Source organism: Colobus angolensis, unplaced genomic scaffold, assembly GCF_000951035.1.
Source record: "Colobus angolensis palliatus isolate OR3802 unplaced genomic scaffold, Cang.pa_1.0 Scaffold556, whole genome shotgun sequence".
In the NCBI taxonomy this organism is placed as follows: domain Eukaryota; kingdom Metazoa; phylum Chordata; class Mammalia; order Primates; family Cercopithecidae; genus Colobus; species Colobus angolensis.
The window spans coordinates 132,696-151,321 of NW_012119110.1; the positions used below are offsets into that span (position 1 = coordinate 132,696).

Here is an 18,626-nt window from a genome sequence, read left to right on the forward strand (position 1 = left end):
GGGGTATCCAGAACCACATCTAGCTCAGGCTGTTTCACCAGGACCCAGCTGGCCAGTAAACCCCCCACCACTTGGATTATCAGGACCCTGGAAGGGAGGCCCTTCCTGCGGTTCCATTGCTCACTCTAGGCAGTCCTCTGGCTGGGGAATGGACAGGCCAGGGCTGGGGACAGGGACTCACCCAGGCCCAGTTTTCACACAGCCTCAGGGACATCCCTGGTCTCACTATGGGAAGACAGAGACCCAGAGGGGAAAGAGCTTACCCAGGTTCACACAGCAAATCAGGGGCCAGGGCCACTCCCTCTACTCCCCCGAGGTCAGACAGCTGCCAGCGGGATGTTGTGTGACTGGGACTTCCCTTGACTGACTCCCAGCACAGCCCAGCCTCGGGCATGGCATCCTGTGGCATCAGGATTTTCAGTGGCCACGTGGCTCCTGAGCCCAGACTACAGATGGAGGCAGTCGGTGCTGTGGATGCAATGGTTTGATGACCCCATTTCCCCATCACCCTCCCCGCCCCACCTCACTTCAGCAAAGATCCTGGGGTCAGGGGACCCACGGTGAGGCTCGACAGGCTCACAATCCTCGGTGCCACATGGCTGGGAGCTCTCAGGCCAGGCCTCGTGGCCACACTGGTCACTGTCTTCCTCGGGCAGCCCCGTCTGGGTGTTGACACACTTGACCAGGCGCCACTGGACACCACTGCCACAGGGGGCTGAGCACTGGGGGGAGTGGGGGAGGAATGAGTTTCTCCAGGGCCAGCCCTAGCAGTGGGGGCAGTGACACCTCCTCTGGTAAGCCGTCCCTACATCCTGTGCCTGACAGGCCTGCTCTTGCTCCCAGCCGCCCCCTCAGTGCCTCCTGGAGGACCTGGTCCCACTCCTAGAGCCCACTTGGTGCTGGAACCCCACTCTCACTTGTGGGATCGGCTCCTGCAGAGGGGAGGGGCATGAGAACAGTGGGACAGCCCTTGGGGCTCCTGGGCAGTAAGCCCCTCACACGGGACATGCCTGAGAGGCCTGGGCAGGGGCCCCGGGATGCAGCCCTGATGCAGCAGTGGGCAGAGATGCAGGCGAGACAACGCTGTGCCTGAGGGACAGGGCAGAGGACCTGCCGCAGCCCATGGGCAGGAGGGGAGGAGACAGGTTTCACAGCCGGGGCCCAGCCCACCAGGCTTCGTTGTTATCAGCCCTAAACGTGCGCTGTCTGTGCCAGTGTCGTGCTGTGCCTGGTCCTGTGCTTCATTGTGATCCTTCATTTAATCCTCCCGACCCTCGTCTCCTAAGCTGTTCCAATTTTACAGATGAGAAAACAGTGACCCAGCAAATCAAAGCAAGCTGCCCAGAGTCACTCAGCAGCCAGTGGGACAAAGACTCAAACGCTGGCCCAGCTGACTCCAGGACCCAGCTCAGGGCCCAAATCTGAGACGCCTGAACCCCTGAGTTCCAAACAGGCCTGGCAGAAGGTGTCCTGCCCATCTGAGGCCCCTCTTCCACCCTCTTCTGCCGCTGGCCTTTGCTGGGCTCCCTTTTACCCCCAAGCTTGTCATTCTCACCTCAGACTTCACACCTGCTATCCCCTTGATCCCTGTCTTTGGCATCACTGACTCCTCCCTCGGGTCTCAACCCCAGACTCCTCCTTGCAAGGCCTTCCCTGACATCACAGCACAAGTGCCCTTTCCTTGTCTGTTTCTCTCTGGCAGGTGTGAGCACCAGTGGGCGGGGCCTCGTCCAGTCACTGCTGCATGCACAGGGGCCACAGAGAGCCTGGCTCACAGCACACACTCAAAAGATCCTTCACCCAACCCAGGACCGACCAGGTGCCACCACGCACTTGCTCCCCACCCCTCCACACAGCCCTGCTCACCTGGCCCCAGGGCCCCACCACCCACTGCGTGCAGGGGTGGGTATTGCAGGGCCCTGTGGTGTTGGGTCTCAGTTGCCTCCTTGCAGAGGCCTGGCTCCGGGCAGGTCACCAGATGCTGCTGCTTACCACCGCCACAGGCCTCGGGGCTCTAGGTGGGCAGGGAAGGAGTCAGGGCACAGCCAGGGTCTGAGGGCATCCCCTCCCCCCAACTGAACCCCCAGGCCTCACTTCCCTCCAGGAAGAGGTGTACCAACTGAGGCAGGGCTGGGCCCCGCAGGGCCTGTGCGCAGGTGGCTTGGCAGGCCCGGGCTGACAATGGAAAGGCCGCAGCAGCCGGAGGTCCCGTGTGTCCACACACTGCACATCCCGCACTGAGGAACCTCCGCCGCAGCTGTGGGAGCACTGGGGACCGAGAGACGTGTGGGAACACATCGCCACGTGTAGGCCCACAGGTATGACCCCGTGAGGCGTGTGGCGGGAAAGGCATCAGGTCCACGCCCCAGCCCCAGGCAAGTCCCTGAAGAGCCCCAGTGAGAGGCCAAGGCTGGCTCACCCCAGGCAAAATGTGCCATGGCCAGGGGCTTCCATGGGCTGGGACAGACAGAGAAAGGGAGGAACAAAGGCAAGCTGGTGAAAGACAAGTCCAGATGGGGTCAAAAATACAGAGGAAAGGAGACAGGCCAAGCCAGACAAAGTTGAGAAGACTCCCAAGAGATTTGGAATCCGGTATGATCTGGTGCACAGACATGCAGCCTGGAGCCCTCCCCTGTCCTGCTGCTCTCGGAACACAGGCTGTGGGGAACCACGGCTCCACGCCATGCCCTGGGAATGCCTGTCCTGGCTCCATCCTTATGCACCTTACTCCAGTTGCCTGAGTGCCAGGTGGCACAGGGCTGCAGGTGGCAGTGACAGGCAGGCTGGGGCTGGCCAGCAGGGGCACAGTCCTCATTCAGGCCAGAGCTGCAGCGCACCAGCCTCCAGATGGCACCCAAGCTGCAGGTGGTGGACACTGCGGGGCAGAGATCCATGAAAGCCAGGCAGATCCCATCCCCGCCAGGCCTCCACAGTCAGGAAACTATCCACCTAGGCTAGTGAGACCTCAGTAAGACAGGGCCCTCTTCTGGGCCACAGTTTCCTTATTTGCAAAATAGGCTCCTCCACCTACCTCCCAGGAAGACCGTGAGAATGAAAAGTCAAATTCCCCCAGCAACCAAGTGTCCCTGCTCACATGGGACAAAGGGCCTGTGTTCCAGTGTCATTGGTACAGAGGTGGGGGAGGGGACCCTGTGGGCACCCCTGACCAGCTGTCCTGACCAGCCTCGTCGCTTCCCAGAGGCACCAGGGAAGGAAGGCTGGGTCCTGGGACAAGCAGCCAAATCGCTGGCTATCGATGTGCAAAACAAGTCCTGTGGGCCTCAGCCTGCCCCTTCCCACCCCCAAATTAGGGATCTGAACAGAAGCTTGCTTCTCCTACAGTGACCATCTGGGGACCCAGGGAGGGGGCCCTGGCCAGCTTCTTTCATGCAGCTCAGATGCCTGCAGGTCACTATCAAAGGAGGGTGGAGCCACTGAGGGCAGAGCCAGGTGGCAATGGGCTGAGCCCAGCCTGGAGGAGCCAGGCCGAGCCTCAGGGAAGCTGCTGCCTGCTGGGCAGGACTGGGCCTGGCAGCCATGTGGGGACCCTCCCCACTGCACAGTGTCTGAGCCAGCTCCATCCTGGGGTGTGCTGTGCTGCCAGAGCGTGCCTGCCCCTGCCTTCCCTGAGGCCCCCTTTGCTGCCCAGAAGTGGGCCCTGGGGTCCCCTCATTCCCCTAATCCTGGGAACTCCTGCCCCAAGAGAGGTGAGACAGATGGCGCCTGTGTCCCACTCTGCTCATTTTCAGATGAGGAAACAGTCACCAAGGTCCCCCGCAAACTCCCAGCCCACACAGCCCGCACCATTTGCCTGGCTCCAGTTTCCCGCTTGCCAGCTAGTGTTCCTGACAGCCAACAGGTCCGCAGGGGAGACTGCTTCAGCCAGGCTGGGAGCCAGCGGCTAGGTCTCAGGGGTTCTGTGGCTGTTGGCGGGGCTGTCCCAAGCGGGCATGGACAGTAGCCTAGAGCTCAGGAGCACCTCAGGACTGAGGGACTCAGGCTGGCCCTTGGGTCCTGGGTTCAGGGCAGGCACAGGTGTGTGCCTGAGGCCAGTCAGGGTTGTGGGAAGGAAGGTCCCCCACACTGCCACAGTCTGCACTTCCCATGAGCCTGGTCCTGGGGTTGGGAAGGTGGGAGTCCTCGGCTCCAGGGGGCTGTCCCTGCCCTTCATCTCTGACAGAGGGGCTATGGGGGAGGGAGGGGGAGGAGCCACCCCAACAGTGGGCCACAGTTCACTGTCCACAGGCCCCAGGCTACCCTCCAGAGCTGGCTTCCAGGCCACAGTCCCTCCTGTCCACAGCTCTGTCACGTCAAGACTAGGAGAGGAGTGGATGCTGCCGACCAGGGACAAAGGGGGCAGTGTGGGGCTGGGTCTTGGAGGCAGGTGGGGTGCTCCGCGGCCCTCAGGTTCCTCATCATCCTTGAAAACCTCACTGGTCCTGTCCCTCCATGGAGGAGGCAGCTGGCTCGGGCTATCCTTGCTAACTGGGAAGTCATTTTGGCTCTCAGGGGCGGCAGGCATCTGCAGGCCATCAATGGAAACCGTAGGCCAGGGCAGGCTGGGGAGCCCAAGGTCTGGGGCCCCTATGGGGCCTTCTTCCTCAGGCAGGAAATTGATCAAAGGGCTCCCAGGGGTCTGCTCTGAGGGTGGGGGTGTGGAGCAGCTGGCCTGGCTGGGTCAAGGGCTAGGGGACCAAGGTCCCGGTGCCCCCTCCTCCTTGGCTGCAGGAAGCTCTGTGGTAGGCACGGGGCTACACATGGAAGGCACAGCAGGACGGCTGTGTGGTCAGGGAGTCCAATCCCCTGTCCCCTCCAGGTCTAGATCGGGCTCCTCAAAGGGCCCATAGGACAGATCCTTGTGGAAGTTGATGAAATTATAGTCATAGTAGAAGTTGTCCACAAACACGGGCCCCGGCAGGTCCAGCTCTAGGGCCTCCTCCTCAATGGCGTTGCCCATGGTGGCTGGCTTGAGTGATGAGGCAGGTGAATGGCCTGGGGCCAGGTGGCGCAGGATGAAGTCAGCCTCATTGAAGAGCTCATGGCTGGAGGAGCCGCTGCCTGAGCCTTCAGGGCCCAGTGTGTCCAGGGGCCACCGAAAGGGTGGCAGAGAGCAAGTGACTTTGCTGGCTGGCTGCTGGGCCTCGACAAAGGGACACTGAGACACCAGTGTCATTAGTGCAGAGGACATTTTGGTGTTGAGTGCCCACATGTCACTAAGCACTGCAGGGGAAGCCAGGGTGAGGGGCTTAGGCTGGGAGGCAGGCTGCCAGGGGACGCTGGGGCATGGCTGGGTAACTTGTCCACTGCCTTATGTCAGGGTGGCAGAGACCCCAGCCAGCCCTGCCCAGCTCAAGGCCATGGCTGTGGACATGCTTGCCAGGGGTTTCCTGATCCCTGAGGCTTTAGAGTCAGGGGCTGGACCCTGGAATGCCCAGGCTCCCTCCCACCCACGTGGGCTCCAGGAAGGCTGTCTGCCTACCTGTAGCCAAAGACCAAGGGTGGAGTTGGAGGCGGGCCCCCTCCCATCCCACACTCACCTGAGACCAGTTCCCCACAGCCCAGGTGGCTGGACAGGGCACATGGTAGTTTCAAGGGGTTTCAGTAGGGGGCTGGGGAAGGTGTTCACAGGCGGGTGGCTCCAGGGCGCTCTGCTCATCCAGCCCCACATTGTGGATGCAGAGCACAGCCTGGCAGGGGAGGCCCCCAGGCCCACAGGAGCTGAAGCACAGCTGCCACTCACCTGCCCACCAACTGGTGAAGGCACATGGGTGGCATCACCATGGCATCAGATGAGTGGCATCAGCAGGCTCACCAGCAGGGAGGGCCAGGCTGGGCTTCCAGGCGTTCAGGGTTTGGGCAGAGCTGGGACTGAGGCCAGTGGATGATTCTCCAGAGCTCTAAGCCCAGGTAAGTGTCCTGCCCTCAAAGCCTGGTGACATGGCACAGCCCCTCCCCTCCTGCCACCCTCCCCTCAGGGATACTGAGTGTGACCTGAGGCCTATTTCACATCCAGGGACCCAAAGAGGAGGACCACAGGTGTGCAGGCTGGCCCAGGCTGGGGTGAGGGGTGACTGGGGGGCTGGGGCTTCAGCTTTGGGAAGAGAATGAAAGCCCAGCTCCCTCTGCTCCTCCCCGGGGCCTCTGGGAACCCAGATATAGGGGCCTGTGGCAGACCCAGGACGCCTGGGGGTGGGAAGTTGGCGGGACAGTGGGGGCGGGCTCACCTGGCAGGGCAGGGCTGCTACTGCACTTCCTCTGGCGGTCATCGGGCCAGCCCAGGGGGGCACAGTGCTCCCCATCCACGGGCCCTGCCTACACACCTAGGGGCCATGGGACTCAGCCTGGGACTGGCACCCACGTGCCCACCGCCCAAGACCCAAAGACACCCTTTCTGCCAGAACCCTCCCAGCACCTTACTGCCCATGTCAGGATGAAGGCAGACCTCCACCGTTGCTTCCTTTTGTCCTCCTGGTTCTCACTCACCCTCTCTCCTATGCAGCCTCCCCTCTGACTGTCTCTGGAGGGGTGGCAGAGTGTGGAGGTTTAGTGGGTTGGGTGCCCAGACCCTCTGCTTCCTAACTGAGATGCCTGGGCAGCTCATTTGGCCTCTCTGAACCTCAGTGTCCTCCTCTGGGAAGTGGGAGCAACAATCCTGCCTCCTCCAAGCCCTGGAGGGAGGACTGCACATGTTCTTGCATGTGCAGGCTTGGCCCGTGCCCCGCACATCCTAAGAGCTCGATCCTTGCCAGCTGCTGCTAGCATGGAAACCCAGCCATGGCATCAAGGCCGTCCCACCATCCACACCCTTCCCGATGGCTCAGAGAATATCTGGAAAAGAAATTGGGCAACAAGGGGCAGCTCCTGCTCTCCACCGCCACACCAGCCTTGGCACTGCTCCTGTCCTTCACCCCGTCTGCCACTGCCCATCCTGGGGCCTTTGCACGACCATGCTCCTCACCTTGAACACTCACTCCCATACTGCCTGTTGAGGCCCAGCCGTAGGACCCTGTCTGCAGGTGGCTCTGCCTTCTCAGCTCCACCCCCACCCTGTGGTCCAAAGAGTAAGTTGTCCCTCCCTTGAGCTGCCAGTCCCACACCTGTCCCCCTCTTTCCTCACCAACAGATTCTGATTTTGTTCAAGGAGCAATGAGACCTGCTGAAAACACAACCCACTGCCGCTCCCTTGCAACTAGGAGGGTCTGGGACACAGTCCTGGCTGGAGAGAAAAAGGCACGAGTCCCTCGCTGGGAGTCAGCCCTTTCCCCTCTCTTTCTTCCTGCCCAGTACAGGGTAAGAGCCCTGGAAGGGAGGACAGCATCTGTGACAAGCAGGAGTGGAGGGGAGGCTGCTGTGGCAAGGATGGTGTGGCTGAGGGCCAATCAGCTCCAGGTCCTGCCACCTTGGACTGTGCACCTGGGACTTCCTGCCTGAGACAAAGAACCCCTGTCTGTTCCAGCCACCAAGGGGCACTTGCCTCTGCAGACACTCCTAAGTGGTCCACCTGCGAAGCAGCCAGTTTGCTGAAAGACAATTCCCAAACGTCTAATCCTGCAAATGTATGTGCTGTTTTTCACGTTTGTCCAATTAAAGACCTGCTGTGTGACTGTGTGCAAGTCTTCGGCCAGCCTCTGGGCCTTAGTTTCCTCCTGTATAGAGTGGGGTTGGGGCTGCCTCTGCAGAGGGCTGTTGAGAAGCTGGGACAAGCTTCAGGCATGACTGGCACTGGCTGGAGGGACTGCTCCAAGTCTCTAGCCCATGACACCAGCATCCTAACGAGCCCTTGAGTCCTCAGACTCCCTCCTGGTGGCAGTACCCCAGCCCGGGTCTAAAGAAAGTGCCCAGGGCCTCAGCCAGCTGAGAGGTCTGACCGAGCACAGCTCCTGAAACCCTCCACATCTAGGCCAGGGTCGCTGGCCCCCACCCAGCTCAGACCTGGAGGCCAGGAGGCAGGGAGGGCCACAGGCCAGTCTTGGATAAGCACAGGGCCCTGGGTGAGGCCGGCTGTGAACCCCATGCCCCGGGTGGCCTCCTGAAGTGAAGATTAACCGGGTAGTGCCTCAGGTCTACAGTACCACTGAGTTCTGTGTCTCAGCAGATCTTCACACTACCCCTCTTAGATGGGGAAACAGAGGCCCAGAGAGGTGAAGTCACTCACCTCAGGCCATCCCTTCAGTGCTGGCCCATACTCCCAGCTGCCCCCAGTCTCATCTCAGATCCTTGTTGTGCCTCTGAGGCCACCAAGCCCTTCCCGCAGAGTGCCCCCTACAGACGAGCTGCAAGACTGAGGGCCTGGCCTGCAAAAACTGCATTTGCCCCCGACTACAGCTTTACTGGATGGGTACTGCTATTATATAGACGGGGAAACGGGGGACCAGAGGAGGGGTGAAGAGGGGATTCGAACCCAGAGCCATCTAAGGTGCAGGGCTCTTCCCCACTGCCCTCTCCTGCCTCCTTCCAGCCAGCAGCTACTTTGTCATGTGGCATCTGATGAGTCTCTCCAGTCTCTGGACCTCAGTGTCCCCCTCTCTGCAAAGGGGTCAGCAGTGGGGACCCTGTCAGCCCCCAGAACACTGCTTGAAAGTGACTCAAGGTGGTCTGGACACTCAGACTGACCATTATGAGGATACTTCTAAGAGCCAGAGGCTGGGACAGAGCCAAGCTCCTGCAATCGGCTGACTGCTTGGGTCCCTCTGTCCCATTGCCCAGGGCACCCTGGGCCCCACACTCACGTAGGCTGCATGCACTGCCGCTCGGGGCTCTGTACGCCCACGCCACAGCTCCGGGAGCAGATGGACCAGGCGCTCCAGCTGGACCAGCCACCATTCTCCGCCTCAGGCCGGAAGCCCACGGGTACGCACTCCCCATTGAGATACCACTACCGAGACAGATGGAGGTAGAGCCACCCCACCCCCCAGCTTATCAGTCATCCTCACCCTAGTGAGAACAAGGTGGGTGGGGAGGCTGAGAAAGGCACAGAGGGGAAGGATGGAAGGTGAGAGAGGCCCCTTCACAATAATCACAATCATCTGTGACCCAGGCCACAGGGAGGAGCTGAGCAGGGAGTAAAACAGCCCACGTGCTGACTCAGCTGAAGACACCCTGGGGAATCATGGAATCAAGCCCTGGCCCCAATGCCTCCACTTTGCAGATGGGGCCTTGGGCTGCAGAGAGTGTGGGGCTCTGCTAGGAGCACAAGCAAGACTGTGAGCCGGGGCTGACCCCAGGGCCCGGTTACAGCAGGTCTGGCGTCTCACACACCCACCGCCGGGACTGGGGACATCCCCTACCTTATTCTCCCTACACTGGGTGCCGTCCACGGCTGCATCCAGCTTGGCGTGACAGGTGGTCTCCACAGAGCACCAGAGTGTGTGGCAGACACTCTGCGAGGAGGAGGGCATGGGCCATACCGTCACCCCTCCCAGTGCCACCACACACCCTGCCCCCTCCCTGTCCCCAAGGGTCCCCTAGGCACCCCTCCACATGGCAGGGGCCCACTGACCCCCAGAGGTCCCTTCTTGTGTGCCTGCTCCCACCTTCCTCCCCGGACCATGTGGTGGTGTGGGGCGCCCAGAGCTGTGCTCCTCAGAGCGGTCCCCAGCTGTCCCCACCTCTCTCGGCCCAGTCCCTCCTCTGGAAACATTCCCGTTAGATCACTTCCGGCAATCTTCTCCGGGATAAATAGACCCTCCCCACTGGGGTCCCTTTTCCCTCTTATGAGCCAGCTCCAGAGAGGCTAAGGGACTTGCTGGAAGTGTCACAGTTTGTCCATGGTTGACCCAGAATTCAGAGCTGGGTCTGTGGCTGCCCATCCCTGGCCTCTCCCACAGGCCACTTGATGTCTCACAGTATCACTCGGGGGCGCAGCCCAGGCCAGGCGACGTTACTCCCAGGCTGGCATCCACGGGCTGGTGAGAGCTGTCCCCTGAGCCCTCCTGCCAGGTCCCCACACCCCCACACCCACACCAGCCCCACTCACATCCATGTCCTCACAGAAGGCAGAGCAGGCCCTGTACCGGAGGTGGCACTGGTGGCTCACATCATAGAGGACGCCAGGCGGCACTGAGGGGAAGTCAATGATGTCCTTGGCAGGAGGGTCATCCAGGCACAGGCCCCACCCACGGCTAGAGATGGGATGGGAGGATGGAGGGGGCGCAGCCTGTGAGACCCATTGGAGAAGCCTCAGTGGGGCCGGGAGAGGAGAAGAGGTGGGAGGGGGCACAGAGCCCTACAACTGTAGGAAACTCCAGCTTCCCCGCTGGGTTCAGCTGATCCTCCACCTGCAGCCAGCAGCACAGGCCCTCCCGGCCTCTCTCATCTCACCTCCTGGGCACTCCAGCTGGCTAAACAACCCCAACCCCAAATCCCAGCCCTTTGCACACGCTGCCAGGGCCCTTCCCTCAGAAGGCCTCCTGGACCGCCAAGCCCTCATGTGGCACTGCTCTCTGACCCCACAGCCTCCGTCCCTGAGCCCAGACCCTGGAGCCAGGCCCGACAAGGAGCTGGAGAACATCACATCACAGTTGACACAACAGAGCCTCCGATGACCCCACCCAGGCAGAGACCTTGGGTCGTCTGTGGAAGGGTGAGGTCTGGAAAGCAGCCCCTTCCCTGGGAGAGAGCCCAGGGCCGTGCCTGTCCCCCGAGTTGTTCAAGGGTCAGCTATACTCTTATATTTGCATTTAAAACTGGCACTGCACAAAATAAAGATGAATGATACAGTTTATGCCAATAATTTAAATTTAAAACTTTTTCATACTTAGAACAACATTAAATAGCAAATTAAAAAACAAAACAAAACAACAAAACCCACCAGAAGAGTCTGGGCATGGTGACTCATGCCTGTAATTCCAGCACTCTGGGAGTTCGAGGTGGGTGGATCACTTGAGGTCAGGAGTTCAAGACCAGTCTGGCCAACATGGCAAAACCCTGTCTCTACTAAAAATATAAAAATTAGCCAGGCACTGTGGCACACACCTGTAGTTCCACCTACTCAGGAGGCTGAGGCAGGAGAATCGCTTGAACCCGGGAGGCAGAGATTGCAGTGAGCCCAGATTGTGCCATTGCACTCCAGCCTGGGAGACAGAGTGAGATTCTGTCTCAAAAAACAAACAACAACAACAAGAACACCAGAACAAATGAAGAGAACATGAAAAAATGGAGAAAGCTTCGTATTTCAGTTCCCTTAGTGGCCCCTTCTTCCTGCCTCTCACTGGACCTTGTGTCCGGCCCTCGCCTCCTCCAGCCTCATTTCCTATGCAGCCTTGGCTCCCATAGCCTCACTCAGGGTTCTGCCGTTTCCTGAAATCTTTCCCACTCCTTCACGGCTTCAGGCCTTTCTCAGGCTTCCTCTACCAGGAACGCCATTCTTATCCCTTCTGCACATGTGTGAATTCTCACTCCTCCTCCAAGTTCAAGCTCAAGTGTCCCTTCCAGGAGGACATTTGGGACGCCAGCACCACATCTTTGCCAAGTGCCCCTCTGCTTCCCTCTACCCCGGCTCTGCAGTATGACTGTCTGCCTCTCCCCCATTAGACTTTGACCTCACAGATCAAGACCTTGTCCCTCTGCTTCCCTCTACCCCTCCAATGTGACTGTCTGCAGCTCTCCCAGTAGACCTTGACCTCGTGGATCAAGGCGTAGGGGCCCGGTGCTGGAGGACTTACTCAAGGTGTACTGGCGGCTGCAGCAGGACCAGGTGAGGGGAGCCGTGTCGTACAGGAGCTGTGGAGACATGATGAAAGGCTGTTTCCCAACGGGCTCACAGTCATTGCCGCTTCCGTCATGCTGAATTGCCAAAACTGTGTGAGAGCACAGGCCCCAGGGGCGGGCGAGCTGGCGGGAGGCTGCCAGCCTGCCCTCCCCTGGAGACCCACAAGGTGCACAGTCCTAGTTTCAGGGCTGGTTCTGCCACCCAATGGCCGCAGCCTTGAGAAAGTCACATTCCCTCTCTGAGTTTCCTTAATGTAAAATGAGGGTATGACAGCTAGGATCCCAGGGGCTCCTGCTCTGGCCTGAAATGAGGGCCAGGGACCCACAGCAGCCCTGCCCCTGCCTGGGGGCTGGCCAGCAATGGCAAACCAGGTGGCACAGATGGGGGCCTGTGATGGCCCCTGCAAGCTCACTGGCCTCAAGAACAGCCTGACAGAGGTTCCCACTCACAGGTCCTTGTCCCAAGGCTGTGCACTTGAGTTAGGGGATCTGAGCTGCTGTGTCACAGAAGGCTCTCCAGAGACCACCTTTGGGAAGGACATGAGAAAAATTATTTCCTGAGCATTTACTGTGTGCCAGGGGCCATGCTAAGCACTTTCAGAAAAACAATCTCACTCAGTTCTCATTATTACTCCCAGGGAGGCTCAGAGAGTCTGAGGAACTAGCGAGCATAACACAGCCAGGAAATTGCAGTACTGCAGCAGGCTGTTCTTTCTGCAGTCATAAGCAGCTTTAAGGTCCTGCAGGCACAGCCATCACCCATGAAACCCGGACATCTGAATGGATGACCCCAACAGCTTTGACCACAGAACCCTCTGGGAGCCTGCCTTTGAAAGCTTGCTGGACAATCTAAGATGCTGCCATATTTGCCAGCTCAACAGCCCGGGCATAGGTGGCTGGAGGCCTGTGAAGGCAGGAGCCTCAGGCAGCGGTGTCAATTGCAGGGAGCCTTGGACGTCACTGAATCCAAACCCCTCAATCTATGGGAAGCACACAGAGGCCTAGAGTGGGCAGGCACTGGCCCAGGCCACAGAGCAAACAGGAACAGGGACAGGGATCGAGAGTAAAAAATACAGCACTAAGGGCAATGGGGATGCACAGCCAAAGACCTACGACGACTTTCTGGCCCATCACAACTCCCCTTTAAATAAGACTCCCTCCAGGCCAGTCCCAGAGATGCCCAGGCAGGCCTCTCTCCTGCTTTACAGGGACGCAGCCTGGTTGTGGGGAGGGGACAGTGCAGGGACAGCACATGGCCACAGTCAGGGCTCCTTCTCGAGAGAGCTTCCTTTCCCCTGGACTTTGTGACCCACAGGCTGGATACCCGGTGCCCCCAGGCTGGGAGGGTGAAGCTCAGCTCTCAGTGTAGCAATGGGGGCAGGCACAGTACCTGTGCCCGAGCTCGTGGGCTACAGTGAAGGCCAGCGGCAGGCCTGTGTCCTCGTTGATGCTGCAGCTGCAGTGCGGCAGGCACATGCCCGCCACGTGGGACAGGCCCAGGGTCTCACAGGGCCGGCTCATGGCTGCACACAGGTCCTTCCTGCACAGGAAGAGAAGCAGCCTTCAGGTTAACCTGGCCCAGTGCTAGGCCCACCTGAGCTAAGGCCAGGGAAGGGTCCCCCCGAACTGATTCCAAGCGAAAAGAATGTCCCTCCCACCATTCTGTGGCATGAGGCCAGCACAATGGCCACGTGGGAAGCAGGTGCTCTCATTCACACACAATCCGCTGGGCATCTCTTTGGCCCTTGGGAGCACAGACCCACACAGAACAATTTTGGTTACTATCCAGCAGGGGTGCTGACAGAAGCTGCCAGAGTCCAGCAGAGGGAAGATAACTGCCTCTGGACAGATCAGCAGTTCCCAGAGGTTAGGGGAGAAGGGAGGAAGGTGGCTGTGACTATAAACTGGTAGTACGAGACATCCTTCTGATGAGACGGATCTGTATCTAGACTGTGGGGGTAAGTAGGTGAACCCACAGTGATGAAACTACACAGAACTGAATATACACACATTCACACAAAGGGCAGTATGTGTGGAACTGATGATATCTGAGGAAGTCTGCGGATGATATCAGTGTCAGCTTCCTGGTTGGGATACTGTGCTCTAGTCATGCAAGATGTTACCACTGGGGGAAATGGATGAAGGCTATAGAGGCCCTCTCTCTATTATTTCTAACGACAGCATGAAGATCCACAATTATTTCAAAATAAAAAGACGTCCCCGAGTGCGGACAGAATCCAGCCTTGGGCCAAAGGTGCGCAAACTCTCCTTAAAATGGGGCTCCCTGAGAGCATGACCCCCTCCTCCACCAGGGCTTCTCCCGCAGGGCGGTGAAGCACCTCCCTGAGATGCAGGCTCCCACCCTCCTGCAGCTGGCAGTACCTGGTGAGCAGGATGGCGGTGTCATGGTACAGGGGGTGAGCGTCCCTCTTCATGTTGATGCTTTTCTGCCACTTGCAGAAGCTCTTCAGGGTGTTGTCTGCATGGTGTGTGGTCTTTAGGTCCTCCTGGGAGCAGAGAGAATGACTGCTCATGTCTCCCCTGAGTTCCAAGAAGGTCAGGCCCAATTGTCCTCCATACAAAGGCAGGAGACAGAGGCCCAGCAGGGCAGTGGGAGGCCCACAGGCACCAGTCCAGCTTCTGGCCTGACCACCCCTCCTGTAGGAACCTCCTGCAGGGGACCTGGGACCTGAGAGAGGGTCCTTTAGGAACCACGGGTTGGCAGGGGACACGGTCCAGGCCAAGGAGGCCTTCACTGTGCCCTTCCATACAGAGCTGCACAGGTCATGGTGCAGGAGGGCTCTGGCAGCCAAAGCCATTGCTGGGCATCATGGGACCACATGACTGCTCACCTCTTCATCTTCCAGAAGGACCAGGTGCACAGTGGTGATGTGGATGCGGTTCCCAATGCTGGGGTCATGAAACAGGCCAGCCACCTGCCCAAGAGATGGGGGGGTCAGGCTGTCACCAGGATGAAGGATACAAGGAGCCAATGCCCACCCAACCCACCCTCCCACCCAGGGCAACGCATACCCATGCTCACACACAGGGACGCTCACACGGGTGCACACAGGCTGCACAGCGGACAGGTGATGCACGTACACCAATGCACGAGTGTCCCCACACCTCACACACACTACCCCAACCCAGCAGCCCCAGAACCTGAAGAGGACAAGAGACCTCCGAAGCCCCTTCCCAGACCACAAATCTTTCCTAGACCACAGACAGGTAAGCTCGGTATCATTTCCCAGCAAAGTGACTCCAGAGGACCAGAAGCGCTGAGGGTCTGCTCGGCCTGCCTGAGGACTGACGACCCACACTGTATTCTGAGTCAGGGCTAGGGACAGCTTAGTACCACCACAAAGGCCTTCCCTCAGCATGTATAACCTCACTGTCTCCCAGGAGCTATGGGGGCAATACAGGCATTGGGAGATGTTGGAGGGAGGCAGGGTCTTAATTGGCTGATCAACTCAACCAAGCAGCATTGGTTAATGGCCCAAGGTCAGTGTAGGGTGTTTCAACTGGATAAATGATACCCAGGGAAGCCCAGCCCTGTTCTGCTGCAGGCCTGGAGAGCACACCAAGGTGTGCAGTGTTTGTGAAGGTAAGATCTGGAGGTTACAGGTAACCACAGGCTCCTGGTGAGCTGAAAGTGTGACAAGAGCCCCTCGAAAAGGGCTTGTGACCTCAGAGAGCAAGAACAGAATTGGGGGTGAAAATGGGGTGAAACTGGCTGGGCACGGTGGCTCACACCTGTAATCCTGGCACTTTGGGAGGCCAAGGTGGGCAGATCACAAGGTCAGGAGTTCGAAACCAGCCTGGCCAACATGCAGAAACCCCATCTCTACTAAAAATACAAAAAAATTAGCCGAGTGTGGTGGCATGAGCCTATAGTCCCAGCTACTCAGGAGGCTGCGGCAGGAAAATCAGTTGAACCAGGAGGCAGAGGTTGCAGTGAGCCGAGATCGCGCCACTGAACTCCGACCCAGGTAACAGAGAGAGACTCCATCTGAAAGAAAGAAAGAAAGAAAGAGAAAGAAAGAAAGAAAACGGGGTGAAAAGGGACCTGTCTTGCTATCTTTGGGACAAACCCACTCAAGTTCTAGGACTCAGGTCTGAATCTAGCATGGGGAGAATGATGATAAATTGGAGTCTGTAGGTGGCATTGGTAAAGAAAGGTGTGGCTGTCCTGAAGATGGCTGTGGGTCAGATACTGCAGCAGCCAAAAAAATAGCTGCAGCCAGCCTTGATTGAGCCTAACATGTACAGTCCCTGTGCTTGGAGCTTAGCATGCATTATATCATTTAATCTTGTTACTTCTAGGGCAGGCACAATTATCCTCGTTTTACAAATGAAGTAACTGAAGCTTAAAGAGAGGGTGAACCTGGGCGAAGGCGCTGAGAAGTCCTGTAGTAAAGAAGTCTGTTTTACCTTTTTTTTTTTAATGAGACAGGGTCTCACTTTGTCACCCATATGGAGTGCAGTTGCATGATCTCGGCTCACTGCAGCCTTGACCTCCTGGGCTCAAGCAATCCTCCCACCTTAGGCCCTCAAGTAGCTGGGACGACAGGTGTGCACCACCATGCCTGGCCCGTTTTACTTTTTTTAATCCTGTGTGGCCAAACTTATTCAACAGCAGCATCTTTTTTCATAGTACGCTACTGGCATTCTTTGGAATACATTCCCTGAAATATTCCTTGGGAAGTGCTACAATGAGACAGAGTCCCCAAGTGCAGGATCGTGCTCTTCCACATCCATCACTTTATCCCAGGTAGAGCGATGGCTCTCAACAAGTCAGTCTTAAATAAACATCTGATCCCGAGGGAACATCTGTTCCCCATCCTTCTGGCCCACCCTGACCCAGGGCACATGTCTCCAGGGTCTCTCCTCAGCAAGTTCTCTGGGGCACTAGGAACCACACAGGGATCAGAGGCCAGGGGCCTGAATTCCCCTTCTGGCTCTGCCGCAGACCTGTGCTGTGTGGCTCTTCCTGGTCACTTCCCTTCTCTGATCTTGAGATTCCCTGACTAAAAATAGGAATGTTGATCTGCCTCGCAGGGGGACCTCAAAGGGCAAATGAAATGGTGGATATAAACACAGTAAAGTACTGTGTCCATGGGAGGGGAACTCCTGGGCCTGACAAAACTGGCTACTGGGCCCCTATCTCCCTGTGTCACTTCTTCCCACCCTGGGGGGTTAGTAAATCCCAACACAGGCTGACCCCACCCTCTAAACCCCAGCTAGGGGAGGTTGGCCAAGACCCAGCCCAGCTGGCCCTACGGGGCTGCTTCCCTGACCCAGGCTGCGCCAGATCAGAAGAGGAAGCATATCTACAAAGCTGGGGAAACTGAGGCCAAGAAGCATACCTCTGTGGATATGTGCTCCAGCAAATGCAGTACCAGAGCTGTGGGCAGGTTGAGATTAGCATGCCAGCCAAGCATTCCCCAAACCCTAGCAACCCTTAGCAGGCAGCTCCTCACCTGGACTGGCCAGCACTACTGCTGCTCTGCAGAGGAGGCACTGGGTACCACACTCCAGGTCCCAGTAATAGAGGTTAGTTATTCTAGGGTGGGAGCAGGGTGGTGGGGGGGAGGGAGGTTCCTGGCTAGTGACTCTGTTGGAGCTGGGCATGGCTCACCTGGCCTGGGCACTGGGGGGAGAATGGCTGGCAGAGTCAGGTGCCATAGGCTGTTGGGGGGAGGGAGCAGAGGCAGGTTGAGCCCCAAGGTGGGAGAGGTAGGTGAGATGGAGCGAGGGAGGTCAGTTTAGGGGATTGACTGGGGCAGGCCTGAAAAGCAGAGGACATAGTCTTGTGGCACAATTAAGGGCACAGGCTATGGTGATGTATCCGTCTGTCTATCTGTGTCCTGTGGTCTAAGGGGCACTGGGCATGGGGATGTTAAGAGGGGCTTCTAGAAAGGCCCCTTCATGTCCCCAGGCCCAGCACCCACCCGAGAACTGGGAGCAGAAGAGCATACCTTGCACCCCACAGGTGCTTGGAGCACTGGAATCACCCCACTGTGCCAGCCTCTCTGGGGCCTGATGCTTGTACACCACATGGGCTGGGCGTGGCTGGGCCGGGCCGGGCTGGGGCAGTGTCCAGGGGCTCAATGAAGTAGTCCTCGTTGGAGAGCCGGAACACACCTTCCTGGGGAAGAAGCACCAGGGTCACACAGGGAGGACTGGCCCTCAGCTGCTCTTCCTGCACGTCCCAGAGGCCCATCCTGCCCAGCTGAGCCCCCATTGCCCACACCACCTGTGACTGCCCACGGACACTCTGCACTTTCCTCCCGCTGGGCCTTTGCACACTCTGTAACCTCCACCTGGAAAGCCCTTCTCTGCCATTTCACACACAGCCAAACCTTCAAAGCAGAGCTCAGAAGGCTCCAAATCTGACAAAATGCTGTCTTCCAGAGTCCTAGACAGCCATCCTGAGTGGGGAGGCTTGTGCCCAGGCCTCCAGGCTATTCTCCATCTCCTCTGCACGCCAGCCATTTCCAGCACTGTGCTCCCTCCCAACTGGCCAGGGCTTCTGATCTTCCCTCTATCTCCCTAAGGGAACGAATCACTTCAAAGCATCTACACCCACACCCGAGCAGAGGAGATGCCTATGGCCACTAGGACACCCTGTTCTCTGGGCCCAGGGCCGCCCAGAGAGGGGAAGCTGGCAGGAGTGTCTTGGACATGTCTGCCAGCATTCAGAATCCATGGAGGGGAGGGGCCCTAGGAAGCATCTTTGATGCCCACTACCTCCTGAGGAAGCTCAGGGCTCCAACAGGGAAGAAGGTCTTACATGCCTCGGACTTCCCCTTGTAGACACCAGTTCTGCCCCTTGGGTCACACAGGACCAGGGAGCCTGGAGGGAGGGCTGGAGAGTGCATCAGCTCTTGGGTCTGGAGACCTGGGTATGAATGCGG

General features: G+C 58.4%; 1 protein-coding gene across 1 annotated transcript in view; it reads right to left on the bottom strand.

The window, feature by feature from the left end:
* Positions 1–18,626, bottom strand: part of LOC105525744 (A disintegrin and metalloproteinase with thrombospondin motifs 7-like) — a 29,794-nt gene that overhangs the window by 6,826 nt on the left and 4,342 nt on the right. The window contains 21 exon segments of the mRNA XM_011961485.1: positions 560–722; positions 1,867–1,938; positions 1,940–2,014; positions 2,095–2,268; positions 2,724–2,875; positions 3,805–5,152; positions 5,154–5,205; positions 5,207–5,220; positions 5,538–5,751; positions 8,730–8,875; positions 9,288–9,380; positions 9,977–10,121; positions 11,417–11,426; positions 11,664–11,798; positions 13,095–13,249; positions 14,092–14,216; positions 14,562–14,645; positions 14,727–14,871; positions 17,190–17,241; positions 17,688–17,769; positions 17,771–17,853. Of these exon segments, the coding sequence (XP_011816875.1) occupies positions 560–722; positions 1,867–1,938; positions 1,940–2,014; positions 2,095–2,268; positions 2,724–2,875; positions 3,805–5,152; positions 5,154–5,205; positions 5,207–5,220; positions 5,538–5,751; positions 8,730–8,875; positions 9,288–9,380; positions 9,977–10,121; positions 11,417–11,426; positions 11,664–11,798; positions 13,095–13,249; positions 14,092–14,216; positions 14,562–14,645; positions 14,727–14,871; positions 17,190–17,241; positions 17,688–17,769; positions 17,771–17,853 (3,519 nt within the window).